The 19958-nt window shown below is 45.8% G+C and overlaps 3 protein-coding genes across 3 annotated transcripts in view; 1 reads left to right on the top strand and 2 right to left on the bottom strand.

The window, feature by feature from the left end:
• The window catches only part of wbp2nl (WBP2 N-terminal like), a 39400-nt gene extending 32316 nt beyond the window's left edge, over positions 1 to 7084 (bottom strand). Inside the window, exons 1-3 of the mRNA XM_084438084.1 lie at positions 6948 to 7084; positions 5856 to 5964; positions 4705 to 4843 (exon numbers count right to left, since the gene is read on the bottom strand). Of these exons, the coding sequence (XP_084294210.1) occupies positions 4705 to 4843; positions 5856 to 5964; positions 6948 to 7006 (307 nt within the window). The 5' untranslated portion in view covers positions 7007 to 7084. The remainder of the gene's footprint in view (positions 1 to 4704; positions 4844 to 5855; positions 5965 to 6947) is intronic.
• A 399-nt stretch (positions 7085 to 7483) lies between these two features.
• Positions 7484 to 12215, top strand: LOC311309663 (zona pellucida sperm-binding protein 4-like; the record flags this gene model as incomplete). Its single annotated transcript, XM_084438991.1, has 12 exons — positions 7484 to 7694; positions 7808 to 7929; positions 8160 to 8289; positions 8618 to 8752; positions 9001 to 9173; positions 9292 to 9371; positions 9715 to 9848; positions 10332 to 10503; positions 10830 to 10974; positions 11329 to 11398; positions 11692 to 11820; positions 12043 to 12215. Exons 1-12 carry the CDS (start codon positions 7499 to 7501, stop codon positions 12213 to 12215), a joined length of 1659 nt encoding a protein of 552 aa, XP_084295117.1. The 5' UTR covers positions 7484 to 7498.
• Positions 12216 to 12439: 224 nt separating this feature from the next.
• Positions 12440 to 18941, bottom strand: rrp7a (ribosomal RNA processing 7 homolog A). Its single transcript, XM_084438202.1, has 7 exons — positions 18875 to 18941; positions 18464 to 18606; positions 18015 to 18140; positions 13517 to 13640; positions 13304 to 13401; positions 12845 to 13052; positions 12440 to 12709 (listed from the first exon to the last, which is right to left on the bottom strand). Exons 1-7 carry the CDS (start codon positions 18933 to 18935, stop codon positions 12624 to 12626), a joined length of 846 nt encoding a protein of 281 aa, XP_084294328.1. The 5' UTR covers positions 18936 to 18941; the 3' UTR covers positions 12440 to 12623.
• Positions 18942 to 19958: the final 1017 nt, after the last annotated feature.

Genomic DNA, 19958 nt, shown 5'->3' with positions numbered 1-19958 from the left:
CCTCGTCCCTCTACTAACCCCCAGCCTCGTCCCTCTACTAACCCCCAGTCTCAGTCCCTCTACTAACCCCCAGCCTTGTCCCTCTACTAACCCCCAGTCTCAGTCCCTCTACTAACCCCAAGTCTCAGTCCCTCTACTAAACCCCAGACTCGTCCCTCTACTTACCCCCAGTCTCAGTCCCTCTACTAACCCCCAGTCTCAGTCCCTCTACTAACCCCCAGCCCTGGTCCCTCTACTAACCCCCAGCCCTGGTCCCTCTACTAACCCCCAGCCATGGTCCCTCTACTAACCCCCAGCCCTGGTCCCTCTACTAACCCCCAGCCCTGGTCCCTCTACTAACCGCCAGCCCTGGTCCCTCTACTAACCCCCAGCCCTGGTCCCTCTACTAACCCCCAGCCTCAGTCCCTGTTATGTTATTAGGGCCCGAGCATTGGCGGTGCGAGGCCCTAGTGAAATTGTAAGGATTATTATTAGGGTCCGAGCACTGGCGGTGCGAGGCCCTATTGAAATTGTAAGGATTATTATTAGGGCCCGAGCACTGGCGGTGCGAGGCCCTATTGAAATTGTCCATCCATCCATTTTCATCCGCTTATCCGGGGTCGGGTAGCGGAGGCAGCAGTTCCAGCAGGGGGCCCCAGACATCCCTTTCCCTGGCAGCATCAACCAGCTCTGCCTGGGGAATCTTTAGCCGCTCCCAGGCCAGTGCGGAGATGTAATCCCGCCACCTAGTCCTGGGTCTACACCGCGGCCTCCTCCCAGCCGGACACGCCTGGAACACCTCCCTAGAGAGGCGCCCAGGAGGCATCCTCACTAGATGCCCAAACCACCTCAACTGGCTCCTTTAGACGCAAAGATAGACCGGTAGATCGAGAGCTTTGCCTTTTGGCTCAGCTCTCTTTTCGTCACAACAGTGCGGTAAAGCGACTGCAGAACCGCACCAGCTGCTCCGATTCTCCGGCCAAAGTCCCTCTCCATGGTTCCCTCACTCGTGAACAAGACCCCCAGATACTTGAACTCCCTCACTTGGGGTAAGGACTCATTTCCTACTCGGAGCAGACAGACCACTGGTTTCCTGCTGAGAACCATGGCCTCAGACTTAGAAGTGCTGATTCTCATCCCGGCCGCTTCACACTCAGTTGCGAACCTATCCAGAGAGTGCTGGAGGTCACAGGCAGATGATGCCATGAGGACCACATCATCTGCAAATAGCAGCGACGTGATCTCCAGCTCACCGAACTGCAAACCCACCTCCGCACGACTACGCCTCGATATCCTGTCCATGAAAATCACAAACAGGATTGGTGACAAAGCGCAGCCCTGGCGGAGGCCAACTCCCACCGGAAAGGAAGACGACTTACTGCCGAGGACACGGAATTTGAAATTTGAAGGATTATTATTAGGGTTCGAGCACTGGCGGTGCGAAGCCCTATTGAAATTCGAAGGATTATTATTATTAGGGCCCGAGCACTGGCGGTGCGAGGCCCTATTGAAATTCGAAGGATTATTATTATTCTACCTTCTTCTTCTTCTTCTCCCCAAACAAATGCCTTTTTGGCGGCCTAAACATCGATGAAAACGGATTAAATTTTGCAGATTCGTCAGTCCCGGTGAAAAATGTGATAATTCATGAGTGACGGAAATGGGCGTGGCAAAACGGCTCAAGAGCGCCCCCTGGAAAATTTAAAATGGCGAGCCCCACCTTTCAGTTTGATGTAGGCAAATGAAATTCGGTGGGCATATGTAGTTCATCGAGACACACTAATATGTATCTTGGACCTATACCCAACATCCAACAGGAAGTCAGCCATTTTGCTATTAATGTGCCATTTAGTCCTTGTTTTTAGGATGAACATGTGTCCATATTGCGTCATACTTATAGCGCCACCTATTGGTGAAACAGGAAGTCCTCATAACTCCTACATACATTAACCGATTTGCACCAAATTGCTGATGATTCATGAACGTCGCATTCTGAACACATCTATGCATCGGTATTGAGTCACACTTACAGCGCCACCTACTGGTGAAACAGGAAATCCTCATAACTCCTACATACGTTATCCGATTTACTCCACATTGCTCAGGGTTGATGAAGGTTGCATCCTGAACACATCTGTGTGTCAGCATTGAGTCATACTTATAGCGCCACCTACTGCTTACAGGAAGTCCTCATAACTCCTACATAAGTTATCTGATTTACACCAAATTGCTCACACTTGATGAAGGTCACGTCCTGAACACATCTGGAGGTCAGTATTGAGTCATACTTATAGCGCCGCCTACAGGTCAAGCAGGAAGTCATTATAACTCCTACATACATTGTCCGAATTACACTACATTTCTCACGCTTCATCAAGGTACCGTCCTGAACACATCTATGCATCGGTATTGAGTCACGCTTAGAGCGCCACCTACTGGTGATAGGAAGTTTCTCTCAGTACTGGACACCGAAATAGCACAGCCTTTAACGGCGGCGCACCCCGTCACGCGTGGGGTGCGAGGGCCCGCTCAATGCTGCTCGCAGCCCTAGTTATTATTATTCTTCTCCTTCTACCTTCTTCTTCTCCCCAAACAAACGCCTTTTTGGTGGCCTAAACATCGATGAAAACGGATGAAACTTTGCAGATACGTCACTCCCGGTGAAAAAATTGATATTTCATGGGTGACGGAAATGGGCGTGGCAAAACGGCTCAAGAGCGCCCCCTGGAAAATAAAAAATGGCGAGCCCCCCCTTTCAGTTTGATGTAGGCGAACAAAATTTGGTGGGCATATGTAGTTCAGCAAGACACACTAAAATGTCTCTTGGACCTATACCCAACATCCAACAGGAAGTCAGCCATTTTGCTCTTAATGTTCCATGTTTTCCTTGTTTTTACCATTTCCATGCCTCATACTTTAACTCCTCCTCCTACAGATTTCATGCGATAAACTTCATATTCGGTCAGCTTCATCTTAAGACCTTTGTGATCAAAATGTATAAAAAAATTGAGTTTTCACCAAACACGCTTGCCGTGGCGCCCCGCCAAATTTTGACATTTCGCCATAAAACACGAAGTCCTCATAACTCCTCCATACATTATCGAATTTGTCCGATATATCTCATGCTTCATGACGGTTCTGTCCTGAGCACATCTATGTGTAAATATTGCGTCATACTTATAGCGCCACCTATTGGTGAAACAGGAAGTCCTCAAAACTCCTACATACATTATCCGATTTGCACAAAATTGCTGACCCTTCATGACGGTCGCATTCTGAACACATCTATGCGTCGGTATTAAGTCACACTTACAGCGCCACCTACTGGTGAAACAGGAAGTACTCATAACTCCTAGATACGTTATCCGATTTACTCCAAATTGCTCATGCTTGATGAAGGTCGCATCTTGAACACATCTGTAAGTCAGTATTGCGTCATACCTACAGCGCCACCTACTGGTGAAACAGGAAGTCCTCATAACTCCTACACGTTATCCGATTTACTCCAAATTGCTCAGGGTTGATGAAGGTCGCATCTTGAACACATCTGTAAGTCAGAACTGTGTCATACCTACAGCGCCACCTACTGGTGAAACAGGAAGTCCTCATAACTCCTACATATGTTATCCGATTTACTCCAAATTGCTCAGGTTTGATGAAGGTCGCATCCTGAACACATATATGCGTCGGTATTGAGTCACGCTTAGAGCGCCACCTACTGGTGACAGGAAGTTTCTCTCTGTACTGGACACCGAAATAGCACACCCTTTAACGGTGCCGCACCCCGACACGCATGGGGTGCGAGGGCCCGCTCACTGCTGCTCGCAGCCCTAGTTTTTATTTGTAATGCGCCCCCCATCCAATAATTACATCAGCCCGTGGCGCAGCCCAGGAGACAGATAGGTAACAGAACGAGAAACGACAAAACAGGAACAACAGTTAGAGAACAGGAGACTGAAACATCCATGACAAAACACATAACACGCTAGCTCAGAAATCAACATTGAAAAGGTCTGTTTTAAGTTTGGCCATAAAGGACTCTAGAGTGGGGGCGGTCTTGATGCTCCAAGGGAGCCCCTTCCACAGCTTCGGTGCCATTACTGCGAAAGCACGGTCATCCTTCCTCACTAGGTTTGTCCGTGGGACCCTCAGGCTCAGTTGGTCATCAGATCTGAGCTTGGGCCTGGACCTAGAGGTCGGGGACTGGTCCAGGTCCTTGATATAGGCCGGGCAAGACCGTTGAGAGCCTTGAAAGCAAACATGCAGATATATTACTCTCTGCTTCACTGGAAGCCAGTGGAGGGAGATGAGGAAAGGGGAGATGTGGTCCCTCATTTTGGTGCCTGACACCAGTCTGGCAGCGGCATTTTGTACTAACTGCAGGCGATGGATGGTTTTGTCTGTAGCCCCAGCATAAAGGGAGCTGCAATAGTCTAACCGGGAGAAAATGAGCATGAGGACGACCATCCGTAGGTCACTGTGGGTGAGGAAGGACTTGATCTTGGATATGGTGCGTAGTTGGTAGAAGGAGGACTGCACCACAGAGCTCACTTGTCCCTCTACTAACCCCCAACCCTGGTCCCTCTACCAACCCCCAGCCTTGGTCCCTCTACTACTGTAACCCCAACCTTGGTCCCTCTACCAACCCACAGCCCTGATCCCTCTACCAACCCCCAGCCTTGGTCCCTCTACTACTGTAACCCCAACCTTGGTCCCTCTACTAACCCCCAGCCTCGGCAGACACGGTCCCTCGGATGTAATTGGCGGCAAAGACGGGCTGCTCGATGCTGCAGCCCTTCATCAGGTAGTAGGGGAACATCACAGACTCCAGGCTGTCCTTGGCATTACTGGACACAAACACCAGCTGAACCACGGATAGGAGGGGAGGAAGGGAGGGAGAGAGAGAGAAATAGAGGGAGGGAGGGAGAGGGAGAGAGGTGGGGGCAATGTAACAGAATTCATAACTTAAAGCCTGACCTCCAACATCCCAGAAGGCACATGCACACACATACACTAGAGGTTTGCAAGACTGACGGGGCCCAACCCCATGGACAGATTAGGTCTGGGCTCAGGATGATTTTTTAATGCATAGGTTTCGGCTTGGGCTTGGGCTCTGTGATACAGACACACGTGATGTAGTGTTCCTGCACGTGAGATGTGAAAATAGGCTAGAGCGAATGTTCACAGCTGAGCTGGCTGCGTTAGCTAGTTAGCCAACATTACTGTACCTTAATGTGGCTGTCATCCTTTTCCTGCACAGTGCACGCAAATGAACAGCTGAGTAGAATTAACTATAAATAGTTTTGCCTTTGGATTTAACTGGTTGGTGAAGATTTGTGAGGAATGTTAAGGCTATTCAACACAAGCAGTTTTGTTGCTCATCTAACAGAGAACTGGTGAATCTGACATTAATGTTTCAGTTTGTGGTCATGTAGACCAATTGTTGGCTAGGAAGAGAGACATTTCTTATTTAAATTATTTTGTTATTACCTCCATGCACATGGTATTTGTATCAACTCATTACATTTTCAACTTCATGTTTCACCTGATTCATTTTCCAAGAGAAAGTAATTCTCCATTATTGCACTGTGCAATTTTAGTCGTAGGCTAATTTCGTGAAGCTGTGTGTGGTGATAATGGCTTCGGGCTTAAGTCGGGCTCGGGCTGAGAAATTGCTTAACTAGTCGGGCTAGGGTAGGGCCGGGCCAAAATGCCACAGGCTTGGACCGGGCTGGGGCCAACCTTTCAGGCCCTTGCAGACCTCTAATGTACACACACACACACACACACAAACACACATTCTCCCACATGAACACCAGTACAGACATAATGCATAACGGTGAATAACTGGATAGTAAGCAGCAGGCTAGGCTTACTCTGTATGGAGTCAGATAGACTGTCCCTTTCTTGGTCCCTTTCAGCAGGTCTGTCTTGCTGGTGACATCACTGAAGGACAGCTCCACATTCTTGCAGTCCCTCAGCACACTGTGAGCACATCAACACATACATGTGTGTGTTATGTAATGGATCCAGATAGACAGGGGCGGAAAAACTGTAAAACACCTGATGTCTGTTTACTCAAGCCATTCCAATGAAAAAGTGGATTACCGCACACACTTTCACCTCTGTATTGATATCTTGAGAAAGGTCTCTGTGACACAAACGCCGACTTTTAAATAAATTAATGCAGAGGTGACATTTTGTGCTGGAATCCAGTTTTGGGAGTTGATTCCCAGCACCACTAAAACAGAGCAAGTTGGTGTGCGTGTTGCCTCTACTCATCCAGTGTGTGTGTGTTGCAAAACTAATGGTGCATTCGTTTGTGGTCGGAGGTGGCAAGTCGCAAGTGGCAAAATACCTACCTCCGACCTGTGTGCATTCGAGCTATAGCGAATGATATGATGATGATATTGACTTCAGCCGGCAACTGGGGGGTGAGACACATATCCGAATTTGCAACGAGGAAGTGTGAGTTCATGCGGCGTTTTATTTAATCATTCCTAGTAGCAAGTCGCAATTTGCCACCTCCCAGTAATAAACGAACGCACCATAACACTTCCGGAATATGTCAACACCTTTCGCAAACATCTCGTTAAACAACTTACTCAACTTCTAGACGAGAAGTCTTCAAGAGTGTGGTTAGCTAACGTTAGCTATTAGCGAACAGGCCAGCTTTCACGTCTAGCATAGTTAGATCCAGTTGCAAACGTTGCAATTAACCACATCTGAATAACATTGAAGTCGACTTATGTTATTATAGGACCAAATACGACGTGAGGCTGGTAAAGCTAGCACTAGCTAACTAGCCAGGCTACTGCAATAACTATCACTACGACACTTGTAGCTCGCTGTAGCTAGCTTAGCTATCCCTGCTAGCTAGTACGAGCAAGCTAGCTAGCTGGCTTAGGAAATGTAAACAAGCTTGCTAGCTAGCCTAGCACTAGCTGATGATTGCCTAATGTCCTTACCTTTCGCCGTTGTTTATCAGAACGCCTCCGTTTTGAGAATGGTTTCTATTCAAAGCCATGTTTACAGAGAGGTCTAGTAGTTCTCGATATGGCCGTTGGTTCTGTCAACCGGGATGCCCCAAAACGTCAGGCTGTTACGTCACCTGAACAGCTGTCTCGTGACTCGCAACTCAAATATTTTGTTGACAGTTGCCAATTTGTCAACAATAAAGGCTAGGTGGAATTTGTCATGTTGTAGACTACAGCGTTAGTAGATTTAGCTATTATGCTTACACATTTTTAAGGCAAGTGATATCTATGCTCATGCTGTAAGCAACCTAGCATATCTAATATATTTGGGTTAGCCTTGCAGCCAACGATGTATTGCAAAAAATGTACCTCGTTTGGAGAGTCTGACTACACTGAGTGCGTCAAAAATCAATCAGCAGTGATTACAAGTCTCGTGCGACATATAGTTTGTCATCTATTCTCACGATAACAAAAAACGTCGCAGCTGCAACAACGAAACTACATTTTCTCAATCACTAAAATCTCAATCGATACAAACTAAAATGCATTTCTCTTTTCGTCGTCCGTTTTATGTATTATTTGCTTTAGTGGTGCCATGCTGCCGATGCCAACCACCTATTGAGATACACAAAACACCTGAACAAAGAGCACGAGACGCTCTGCCTCGAGTCACCTGCGCCAGCCGACGAATGCGTGCTGTTTTCGGTCCACTGGTTCGACACAATCTACATATCAGAGGTGAAGTATTAGTTTATTTCCTAATTTATTTATTATGCATTCACTTTAGACCTCAAAACTACGTTCAAGTCCCATGGTGGATTTTAAGAATTTGTCTCTTTTCCTATCTTTAGACAGGACTGGAATGAGTGTACCAGTGCCCAAAGCCAAAGAACAATGTGGTGTGTGGAGGGGTAGTGAGAATGGGAGCCTCTCATTCTTCAGTAGATATGACAGCTGCTATTCCCAGGCTGAGGTAAACTGAATTGGTTTGTGGATTGGTTGCCTGTATGCTGTCTTTTCCAATGTTGTCTTCTCTTCTGTCACATTACTTTCAGTCAGTGTTTTCTGTCCGTCTATGTCCATTTGTCAGCGTCTTGTCCTTCTGCGTCTGTCACTGTCTGTGTGTGACCTGAATGCAGGCCCTGAACACCAGTGTCTAGAAATCGAGCTTAGTGTTTTTACTGATCTCTTCTTGTTTTATAGGGTGACACAGTTGTGGTATCTCTGGGAGTACAGCTGACCACAGGTGAACAGTGGTACAGGGTCAATATCAGCTGCCCTCTGCCAAGGAAGGCTCTGAAGAAGGCTGTGAAATCCCACATCACTCCCACTGGTGAGTAGCAGCAGGCCTACATAGTTACATTGGGAGGTGGGAGGTGGTGAGTACTACAGCAGGCCTACATACAGTACAGGGGTTAGATGGGAATGTGGGAGGTGGGGGAGTCCAGCTTTCAAAACAGGAAGCCATTAAACCCTTGTCCACATACGATTAGAATAAAGTTAACCGAAGCTACACTGTGTATGTTCACTAAAGACCATAGACACGTGCAGTATTCGTCCCCTCAAAAACTCCCAGCCATTCTACATCCCTCTAGTGATTAGTCATTTTGACCAGTCATTTCTGTATCAAAAGTCCATTCAGTGAACCTGCTCTTCTCCAGCACCACCAGGCCAGTGTGAGATTAATAAAGCCCTGCAAGTGGCCTGTGGACCCCAGCATGTCTCTGGCGATGCCTGTTTCAAACTAGGATGCTGCTACGATGCTCAGAACTTCACCTGTTACTACAGGATGAATGGTAAGGCAGGTGGATGGCGTTTGGCTTGTGACAGAGATATAGGCTATGATTGGACTGTTACAGATACTGAATTTATCTTGCATGTAATGAGGATTACAAAAATTATAGTGTCAACACCATTTGCATGACTATTAGATTCTGGGATGTGACATCATAAACTGAAAAAGAGGCACCTCTGGCAAGTGTCATCTTCCAGTGACTTCACATTCAGGGTAACTGATGATCTGTCCTTTTCGCTCTGCCATCAGCCTGCTCCCAAGATGGCCATTTTGTGTTCTGGGTGAGGGCCTCCGACGCTTATCCCCCAATCAACCCCAGCAGCCTGGTGGTCAACGGCCAGCCTCAGTGCTCCCCCGTCGTTACTACCCCAGATACAGCCGTCTTCAAGGTCGGGGTGACGGACTGTGGCACTAAGATGAAGGTGACTTCTAGTTATCTATGAAGGTGATAATAATGTTGCCTTAAAAGGCTATCTTTAGACAGGGGTTCTAACTAAATACATCAGAGGTGTTCTACTGCCACCTGTTTTGTGTTTACAGATGGAGGGGGATGTGATAAGCTATGAGTTGGAGGTGGAGGAACTGGAGACCAGTACGTCTTCTAAACATTCACCCTTCAGGTACATGCTTTCTGGCCTTCCTTCTTGGTTGAGGTTCAACTAGCCGATTCATTGTAAGAGACTTGAGAGATGATCATTGCTGTTCGATGTTAAAGTCAGACTCAAGCAATGCAGCCTCATCCCCCAGAAAACTGGGCACTCACCGACCAGAGAAGAAAGAAAGGGAGATATAACCCTCTTTTTCAGTGGCTGTGCATTTCTGTGATCACTTTAAGCCTGAAGGCTCTGGCAGGAGGTTGAATAGCTCGTTATTTGATCATCTCTAGCGGGTTTTGCCCCTCTCATTTCAGAAGAGAGACATCACATTCCGGAGTCTGCCTTTTAAAGAATCTGGGTTTTCCAGTTTGCAGGTCCAGTGTCAGTATGAGGCATCAAACGACCAGCAGCACAAAGACCTGCATTCCCTGAGTCCCACCATTAACCCTCCGCCAGTCACTGCTCTGGGGTCGGTCAGAGTCCAGATGAGAATAGCCACAGGTACTGCCTGGTCACAGCATCTTCACCAGCACCCAACGAGGAGGGAACTGTGAACCTAATGAACATGAAGTAGGGAGCAAACACAATAGTGAATGCATTGTATAGGACGCACCTCACTCACATATCACGCCGCACACACCATATACACACTCGCATACACATTACACTCTGCACATTCACTATATATACACCGACCACACTACTTTTTGTATGTTGTTATTTTTCTTAGTTTATTCTTTTTCCACTAGCATTTTGTCTCCATGTTTTGCACCGCAACCGAAAGCAAATTCCTAGTACGTTGAAAAACTGCATGGCGATAAAACTAATTTTAATTCTGACCACTGATTTTAGCTTTTAACTTTGAGAGGCAAGTGAACGTCCCCTTGAACAGTGAACATGACCCGGAGTTCAGGCACCTCACTCTCTTTCGCTGTGAGTCTCCCCCCCAGCCCCCCCCCCACTCCCCTCTTTTCTGTGTTCCAGATGAATCCTTCACCTCCTTTCTTTCCGGGGACCAGCTGCCCCTGACGCTGTCCCTGAGGAAGCCAGTGTATGTGGAGGTGTCCATCGCGCCCCCCGACCTCTCCCTGCGCGTCCGCGACTGCTTCGCCTACCCGGCCTCCAGGCACTCTGTGTGGACACTGCTCTACGATGGGTGAGGGTGGATGGGAGAGGAGGGAGGACACAAGCGCCTTTCCTGCTACACCACTACGATCTGGATCCGCACCGATGCGTCTCCATTTGCACCAAGGGATCCCTGGAGTTATGCGGATTACGTTTTGCCTGTGTGAATGGACCTATTGACTTGGATACCTGGATATCCTCTCTATACACTATATATTATGCCGTGTTATCATTTAAAGTTTATAATTAGATGGTTCCCTACTGATAGATGATGGATCCCTACTGTGCTCTTTCAAATTAACCTAGTGGATTCCATAGGTGTTTACTGGCATTGTCTCTCCTGCCCCACCCTGTCAGGTGTCCTAACCCCCTAGACAACATGAGGAGCTCCATCCCCAAGAACGGCATGGCGAAGACCACCTCCCACTCGCAGGTCAGGAGGTTCAATGTCAAGACCTTCGCCTTCCTGGACCCTGAGACAGGGCACCCCAGCATGGAGGAGGTACTGGCCCGGTGTGGAGATGAAACGCATGACATTTCAGATCCTCTAATCTCTCAGCTCTGATCGCTATTTTGCTATATATACGATACGTATACTGTACACACTTTGTCTGCAGTAGTTCTGAACTTAGTCTAAGCTGATTGGTTGACAGGCATTGGTTATTTATGATATAGCCTACCATGGGTGAAGCCTTGTTGCAGTTCTATATTGATTATTACTAGAGTCAGACAGTATCTGATTACATTTACTCTAGATAATGTCGTTTTTTATTTAAAAATCAGCTCATTTTCTTTACTTAGCAAGTTTCTTTATTTACGTAGTTTTATATTCTTTCCATCTCTGCCTCTCTCTCAGATGTACTTCTACTGCTGGGTGGAGATCTGCACAGAGGACACTGAGTGTGCACAACGTTGCTCCATCCCCTGTGAGTGGCTGCTGCCATAGAGATACTGCACTCAAGCCCCATATGGGAATCTTAAAACATGCAACCTTAGAATACTTCCTTCCCAGAAAAACCACTGACCTGCCATGACTAGACCGGTGACACATATGTAGAGAACCACATGCTTTTACTTTTTACATTATCCAATCATGTGCGATCATGGTATCTTCAAGGGGGGGGGGGAGAGATGCATTTTTGATCCGGGCAATTGTTAACCACTATGGCTACCAATCCAGTTATGTTGTAGCGATGAAGTGGCATCCTGCTCTTGACAGTGTCTGACGGGGAGAGGCAGCGGAGGGACTCCGACTCTCAGCAGGCCCAGCTGGTCTCCTTCGGCCCTCTGCTGTTCGGTCAGAGGGGAACTGGACCGGAGAAACAGCCAGTGGCTCGGCTGGGCACAGGTACGCTCCTACCAGCTACAGCTTTGGCACACATGCAGGAAACATGAAAACATTAAAAATACTTCAAAGAACAGACAGAAGTATAGCAGAAAGACAACATGTATATGTGATGTTGTAGTTAAATAACCCACACAATGAATCCAGTAAAATAGTAACAAATGGTAATATTCACGGTATTCTATACTAATACATTTTCTTGTGTTCCTGCTCCCTCTCTTTTAGTGTTAGAGGTGTCCTTATACACCATTGCTGTCATTTGTCCGTCCATCGTATTCATCCTGCTCTTCTCTGCTTGGCGGAGGATGAGACGTGCGTCAGCAGAACAAACACACAATGTCACTGAGGAGGAATCCAGGCATGATTATCCCAGCCAGGACGCTGAACAACCAAAATAAAACACCTCCACTCCATTTCAAGTCTCTTTTTAGTGCTATAATACAGAAATTGTCAGTTTTCTATGCACACCTATTCTAATTTCCAATACATCAAATGGTTTTTGAACCTTTGATACAAAGATTACATTCAGGCTGAGGGATTCATAGGGAGTGTAATGTAAACTGAATTACTAGAGTACACGATAGAAGTGACACTCCAAATTACTGTATGAAGGCTTCCCAGTAGAACACACTTGACCGTATGACTCATTTAAATGTGATACAGAGAGGTAAACTCTATAGTGAACTTGCATATCTATAATACATACATAAATAAAGCACATCTAAATAGATTTAACTGATGGATGATTTATTGCAGACAAAAATAACTAGGGTGATAAAACAGGGGAGAAAGAGGGCCTTGTTGATTTAATAAGGTCGAAACTTCCTCTGTGCTCTCAGCAAAGCGATCCTCTGCTTGTCCTCTTCAAACTTTTTCCTCAATTCAGCAATATCTGGAAGAGAGGGGTCGGGGGTTAAGTATATTTTCAGGTTTGTTGAGCCGATTTTCTCCCAAGGTCACAGTGAGGTGCAGTTCAGTGACCGGTCTTGCAATGCCACAGTCCTAATGAGACGTAACCATGACATACGTTCTTTCTGCGTGTTCCTGTGCTGCCAGGTGTAGAAGTTGATCAGCTCCTTCCTCTGCTTCTTCCTGTTCTCCTTATGCAGGGTCCTCTGGTTGGCCGCCTCGCTGCGCGGGCGGGCTTTGGCCCCGCGGCTTCCTCTGGTGACCTTCACCCAGCCCTCCTCGTCCGCCACCTGCTCCTCCAGCTCCTTCTTCTGTCTTTCCGCCTCCTGGGAGAAACATACGCGCTATCAGGCACAGACATCTATGGTCCCGAAATGACTAAAAGTTCTTCCTGTTATGCATAGATTTGAGGGGATCGGAGACTCATGAACATGTCAAAGATGATGATGATATTTATATGGCACTTCATGAAATCAGAGGGCAAAAGAATATAAATATACAGATGCCGTGAATAGAGGGAAGACGTGAGACTCAACCCATGCGACGAGGCTGAGGAAATAAAGAGGAGAGACCTCACCTCGTCTTTCCTCTTGTCATAGCCCTGAATGAAGAAGTCGACCGCTTCCTGTAGCTTGTCTGGCTGAACAAACGCCCATCTGTACTGTTGGATCCATTCTGTGAAAATACAAACCTCGTGAGCGTGGGGATGTCAAGTTTACAGTATCCTTCCCTCTCAGAAAACCAACACTACACGTATTTAACACAAGCTAGTTTATTCAGCGCTACTCACTCTGTATGCCCGTTCTCATGGGCTGCTGCGCGGTGGAGACCACCAGTGGGACATCGTGGGGGTGGGACTTAGCCACTGCTACGCTGGAGGCGTTTTGGAATACAATGTAACCCACTCGGAACCCCTGAAAGACACAAGCACAGGGGTAAGGTGGACGTTACTGACCAAGGCCGCCGTATGACAAGGACACTGTCCCCCAGAATTCCATGCTTGTAGGGCGCAATCCTCAGCATGGCGGCGCATGACGTCCCGGGTGCACTGATGTCCGATGAGGAAGAAAAACGCTCACTGGCCCAATCTAAAACCACCCCCTAAGCCTTCGCCCTATCCACTCCCCCTCCGGCGTTCACGCCGAGCTTCGCCATGTTAAGGGCCGTCCCAAACCAATTAGCGCGGAGTGCGCTTTGAGTGTGAGTGGGCTGTCAACCCCTTAAATAGCAAGCCTGCATCGGTGAAAGCTCCCGATAGCCGAAGCAGGAAGTGCACGTGCCAAAGAGATGCCGCAGGAAACCGCATATAAAGTTCTGTCTTCCTACACTGTTAATTATTTTAGATTATTTTACTCAAACATTTGTTTTTCTCACACTGATTTCACTGCCTAAAACAAAATCGCAGAATGTGGTGTCAAAAGATAAAACCAAAAATAGGAAAACCAAAAATAGGAGAACATCACTTCATCCCTAGATCATTTGACTTGTAGCAAACTCTTAAAAGCCTGTATTCATAGCCGACATAAAATATATCTAAATAGGCCTAGGTCTACATCAAATGTACATCATATATTCCATTATATAGGGACAATGGAACAGACAAAGCAACTGAGGCTGCGATATGCAAATGCCTCTTCTCACAAGAAGGAATGTTGCCAGAGGCATGGGAGTAAGTTATTAATTGATTTATGTATTTGTCTCAGGACAGTGTTATAGTATTCATTTAGTGAAGAGTTCATTTGCAAAAACATGTGTTTGGGTTTTTTACCATTTCTCATCATACATGGATTTAATTATAGTGATTTATATTTGTATTATAAATCATAAACATTTTTCACATAAATCACCTAAACATGCCATGGTGACGGCCCTGTCCCGGTCGGTTCCGGTGGAGTGGGGAGTCCGTCCCACATTTGGCTTTCCATTTATATACCCTCCCCCTCGATTGAGAGTGCCCTCCACATCTGCGAGTGACATTCATTTGGAGGGACACTTGGTGGCGGAGTGGGAGTGGGTAGGGGGTGGTTTGGGATTAGGCCAGTCTCACTTGTGAAGGAATGCAATTCAAGTTGCGTGTCAGAATAAGATAATGGAAATTGGAATTTATTGTCATCATATCCCCTATGTTGTTGCAAGTAAGTACTTGTATGTTTGCCGTTTTTGATATAAACGCAATTTACCATTTTCTTCTGTGTCCCGAATCATTTGGTTTTTAGTCATAGTTAAAATAGTTACATTTAAATGAATAGTTTGTCTGTAATATAATACGTATCCAAGTCTTTCAGGTACGGTAGATTACATTTTTATTATTTACTGGAGGTGACATTACGTGTTATATGAACTGTTGACCAATTATTACTCATAGGCTACCGTGCCCTGCGGGAGCCTACAACAATATCACGCACATATCCAAATAAGACATCATTTAACATCATCCTTTATTAATAACACTGCTTTTGCCAGGTTTTCACACACCTGTCACACCAATGTGTAAAATATACCTATATAAACTTTATTACAGGCTCGTAGCCCACAGTAAAGACAGTATATATATACACACACACACACACACACACAATTAGAAGCACATAACAGGCACAAAGGCTAAGAGAGGCACTCATGCCAGTGTTCCCGGATGGTAGACAAGTACCTGACAGAGCTACGGCCAGGATCTGTCATCAGTTCAATGATGTCATTCAGAGAGCGGTCAAGTCTGCACATAAATTTGAAGGTCAGGTTCCTCAACAGGGCCATGAAGGTGGTAAGTCCAAGGTTACAAAAAAGCTCACTGGCTCTGGTACTCCTGGGTTTCTTCAGCAGAATCCTAAGGCAGTCATTGTAAGCTACCTGAAGCTTGCGCAAGCTCTCCTTCTTATAGTTCAACCAGAGGGGAGCTGTATAGAGAGGGGTGCAGTAAGCTCTAAACAGGTTCACTTTAACATCAACAGTACAGTAGTGACATTTTCTGACCAGCATATTAGCTTGGACATAGAGCATTCTCCTCTGTCTGTACATATCAGCGTCATCCTCCATTGTGTCAGTGATAATGTGTCCCAGGTATTTTGTACTATTGGACACGCACAGGGTTTGCCCTGAGAGATGAAACACAGGAAACTCAAGTTCCAGATCTTCCTTAGTCCTACATATCAGTACCATACTCTTTTTGGCATTATACTTAACATCAAAATCAACACCATAGACTGAGCAGATATTAAGCAAATGTTGAAACCCAGCGCTACTGGGGGATAGAATGGCCAGGTCATCCGCGTACATAAAATGGTTGATCAGGGTCTCACCTATCATGCATCCTGTCCTGCACCCCCCCAGCTGCTTAGACAGGTCGTCCATATAGAGATTGAAGAGGGCTGGGGATAAAAGCCCCCCCTGCCGGACCCCATTACCAACATTGAACGGGGTGGATAATATGCTCCCCCATTTTACCTGCATCCGCTGGTTAGCATACCAGTAAGCTAGGATGCGTACTAGTATACTAGGCACACCCCTAAGCTTAAGCTTGGTAAAAAGCTTGTAGTGGTGGACGCGGTCAAAGGCTTTGGATGCATCAATGAAACCAATAAGCATAGTAGAGCCCTGCCTTCTATGTGTCTCTACCGCTTCTTTTAGAGCATTTATACTGTACATAGGTCAGTACTGTGCCTGGGCTTAAAGCCGAATTGATTATCAGTGGTGGTTATATAGACACTTAACCTCTCAAGCAGCAGTTTTTCAAGCACTTTGGACAGAATGCTGGCTAGTGCTATGGGTCTGTAGTTATCAATACTACCTACTTTACCAGCTTTGTCTTTAATTACTGGAACAAGAGTAACCGACAACATGGAGTCTGGCAATGTGCCATGAGTCATCAGCCCTGTGACCATCATCAGCCCTATAGTTATTTGGAAGTAGTAAGTTGTCTTAACACATGTATATTTTGTTATATTAGTTTAGTTAATTTATTTTTATTTTTTTTAAGAATATTTAACCACAGATATGATGTAAACCTAAAAATGACCTGTCTTTCATCCATATTGACTACCTTGGGCTTCATGGTGTAGCACTACTACTACTACTACTACTACTACTATTATATAGCAAATTACTATGTTATTTCTAATCATTTTTCTATGCAGTAGGTCTCTACCTCTGCAGTCAATAGGCTAGTCCTAGGTCTCGTTCAGAATGTTATTGCAACGCCCGCTGGTTATATTAGAATATCATACAATAACAGGCAACGCAGGGCAGTATAGTCTACTAAAGCGAAGAGGCCGAACATGGAAAACACATTGAGGAGCGGACCCTTGTACCGTGCAAGGGTTTGGCAACGCGTCATAAGAACCGTGTCAATTCAACTCCATAACTCTTGTTGCTCTCGGTTGCCAATATGTTACTCTTGTGTTTTCTCCTGGTGAATAAAGGGCTAGAAATCAAAGGAGTGGAACAGAATTCCGAAAGCAAATGTGACATCAACAACAAGCAGCCTATTTGTAGTTCGAATGATGTCTAGTTGCGACTGGGTAAAATCATCCCTGTTGATCTCAGATGGAGCTGTGCGCACTGGTTTCCAATGACATTTGACTTCTAAAGTGTCCAAATGTTCAAGCGATTATGGACAAGCAATCGTTCCTTGGTGAGCCAAGTTGTCTGGCAAGGGAATAAAATTATTTAGGGTTTGTGGTTATGTGTTTTTTTTAAACGGGGTCCCTTTTTGGGTGCGTTATCGTGTGTAAAGCACAGTTGGAACTAATAGTAGGCCATTATGAAAAATAGGCCTACCTCATACAGGCACATAAAAATCATCTGAGGTTGCCTTCAGGAACATTAATAACAATCATAAATGATGCAAAGTTTAAGGCCACGTCTTCATCAGTTAGATCTGCCCCCACTTGGGAGGGGCAGTATTTCCAAACAGATTTGGCTCTAGGTATAGAACACAGCCATGCGTTTATATCAAATCGGCAAACATACAAGTGCTTACGCGTAACAACAGGGGATATGACGACGATAAATTGCAATTTCCATTATTATCTTCCGAGGCGCAACTTGCATTCTTCGTGAGTGAAAGCGAGTGCGCCCTGGAGGACATGTGCCCCCTCGAGGCTCCGCCCTGCTGAGGATTGTGCCCTACAAGTATGACACAATCGCCCAGACCCAAGTCCATCACAAAGACAGATCTTCTCTGTTCATTTGAGGGAAACAGTTGCTCTGGATCTATTGGGAAGCAGGGATGTTCCGACAGGTGCAATCCAGCCAATTGTGTTAATGCATTTGATCTTCATAGAGAGACATACTTGCTTCTGTGCTGGTGTGAAGTACTTGGCCAGTTTGGGTCCTGAGTGCTCCAAGGACCCTGGTTTCTCCCTCAGCTCCACGGATTGAACAGGACCAAACTGAGAGAACAGTTCCTTTACGATACTCTGGAGGAGGGAGAACGATGGTGGGAGAGAACACACTGAATATATCTTTCCTGTACAGACCACACTGGGATTACTCTCTCTAAAGGTTACACCCATTGGATAGGGATGCAGCAGTCTGGGGAAGCCGAGTCTAGGCCACAATTGACTCTGTAAGCTTTTGTTTATGTAACAGTATACAAAAGCATGTTCAGTCGAATTTAGATACCCCTGCTGAATCACAGTAGCAGTAGACTGTCACCCTACTCAGCTCCATTGAAGTGGAGACCATGTATGTATTAATATATAAATAGGTGGGGACTAGCTAGATGGATGTGACACTATACCTCTGTGCAATAGGGAGGAATGTTGATGGCGAACAGCGTTCTGTCGAAGGGTCGTTGTGAGGTCTTCTCTGTTCGCACCTTGTGCTCTTTTACGCACACGCTGTGCTGCGCAGCACAGTCCGAACTGAACTGCAGGGACAGCACTGACAGACAGAGAAGACGGACACGTCAATAAAATACGTTTTATGTTTTATTAAGTAACATTTCTATTAAATTAAATACAGCAGGAGCCAAATATTTAACGAATTACAAAGTCATTTTAGTAAGCTAGCGGGCATAAGAACACCACGCATCGTATGTAGCCTATATGGAGCTCGGGCTACGTTAGCATTTGGACAATCTTTTTTTTTAATCGGTTAACGCGTTTATCTCATTCTATAACCTTATTCGTGAAAAAAATGCTTTACTTACCAGTAAATCCTCCTGGAATAATATAAGCCTGGCTGGCATGTTGCGTCTTGGACGGCGCCATCTTTATTGTGGCCTCTGACATAGGAAGTACATAGCCCCGAAGTGACCCCAGAGCATGGATGTATTAATAGAACTGGATACTACCCCCAAGGGGCCAGGAAGCGATTTACTTCGGCCCAATCCCAAACCACCCCCTACCCACTCCCACTCCACCACCGAGTGTCCCTCCAAATGAAGTGTCACTCGCAGCTGTGGAGGGCACTCTCAATCGAGGGGGGTATATAAATGGAAAGCCAAATGTGGGATGGACTCCCCACTCCACCGGAACCGACCGGGACAGGGCCGTCACCATGGCATATTTAGGTGATTTATGGGAAAAATGTTTAGGATTTATAATACAAATATAAATCACTATAATTAAATCCATGTATGATGAGAAATGGTCAAAAGTCCAAACGGAAATATGTTTTTTCAAATGAACTCTAACTAAATGAATACTATAACACTGTCCCGAGACAAATACATAAATCAATTAATAACTTACTCCTATGCCTCTTTGGCAGCATTCCTTCTTTTGTGAAGATCCATTTGCATATCGCAGCCTAATGGAAAGGAATATATGATGTAGGCTACATTTGACGTAGACCTAGGCCTATAGATTTATTTTATGTCGGCTATGAATACAGGCTTTTAAGAGTTTGCTACAAGTCAAGTGATATAGGGATAAAGTGATGTTCTCCTATTTTTGTCTTCGATTTTGTTTGAGGCAATTAAATCAGTGTGAGAAAAACAAATGTTTGAGTGCTGTAAAATAATCTGCAATAATTGACAGTGTAGGAAGACGGAACGTTATTTATATGCGGTTTCCTGCGGCATCTCTTTGGCACGTGCACTTCCTGCTTCGGCTATCGGGGCTGCGTTCCGAATCGCCTACTACCCTACTATATAGTATGCCAAAACAGAATGTAGTATGTCCCAATACATAGTATGCCACATGCAGTATGGCAAAAATACCAGGATGACCTATTTTTCAGTATGCAAGCCAGCCAAGCCCCCAGGATCAGCTTGGCGCATTGAAGCCACC

The sequence above is a fragment of the Borostomias antarcticus genome, assembly GCF_949987555.1.
Source record: "Borostomias antarcticus genome assembly, chromosome: 5".
In the NCBI taxonomy this organism is placed as follows: Eukaryota; Metazoa; Chordata; class Actinopteri; order Stomiiformes; family Stomiidae; genus Borostomias; species Borostomias antarcticus.
Note: the sequence above shows the minus strand (reverse complement) of the source record. Positions and strands in the feature narration are given on the sequence as shown.

Excerpts from the sequence above, each read along its gene's own strand:
- rrp7a (XM_084438202.1), bottom strand. The coding sequence starts at position 18,935 with ATGGCGCCGTCCAAGACGCAACATGCCAGCCAGGCTTATATTATTCCA. Across the intron at positions 13,641-18,014 it reads TCACACCAGCACAGAAGCAA|GGGTTCCGAGTGGGTTACAT; the intron begins GTATGTCTCTCT and ends TGTGTCTTTCAG. Across the intron at positions 12,710-12,844 it reads CAGGAACACGCAGAAAGAAC|ATATTGCTGAATTGAGGAAA; the intron begins GTATGTCATGGT and ends CCTCTCTTCCAG.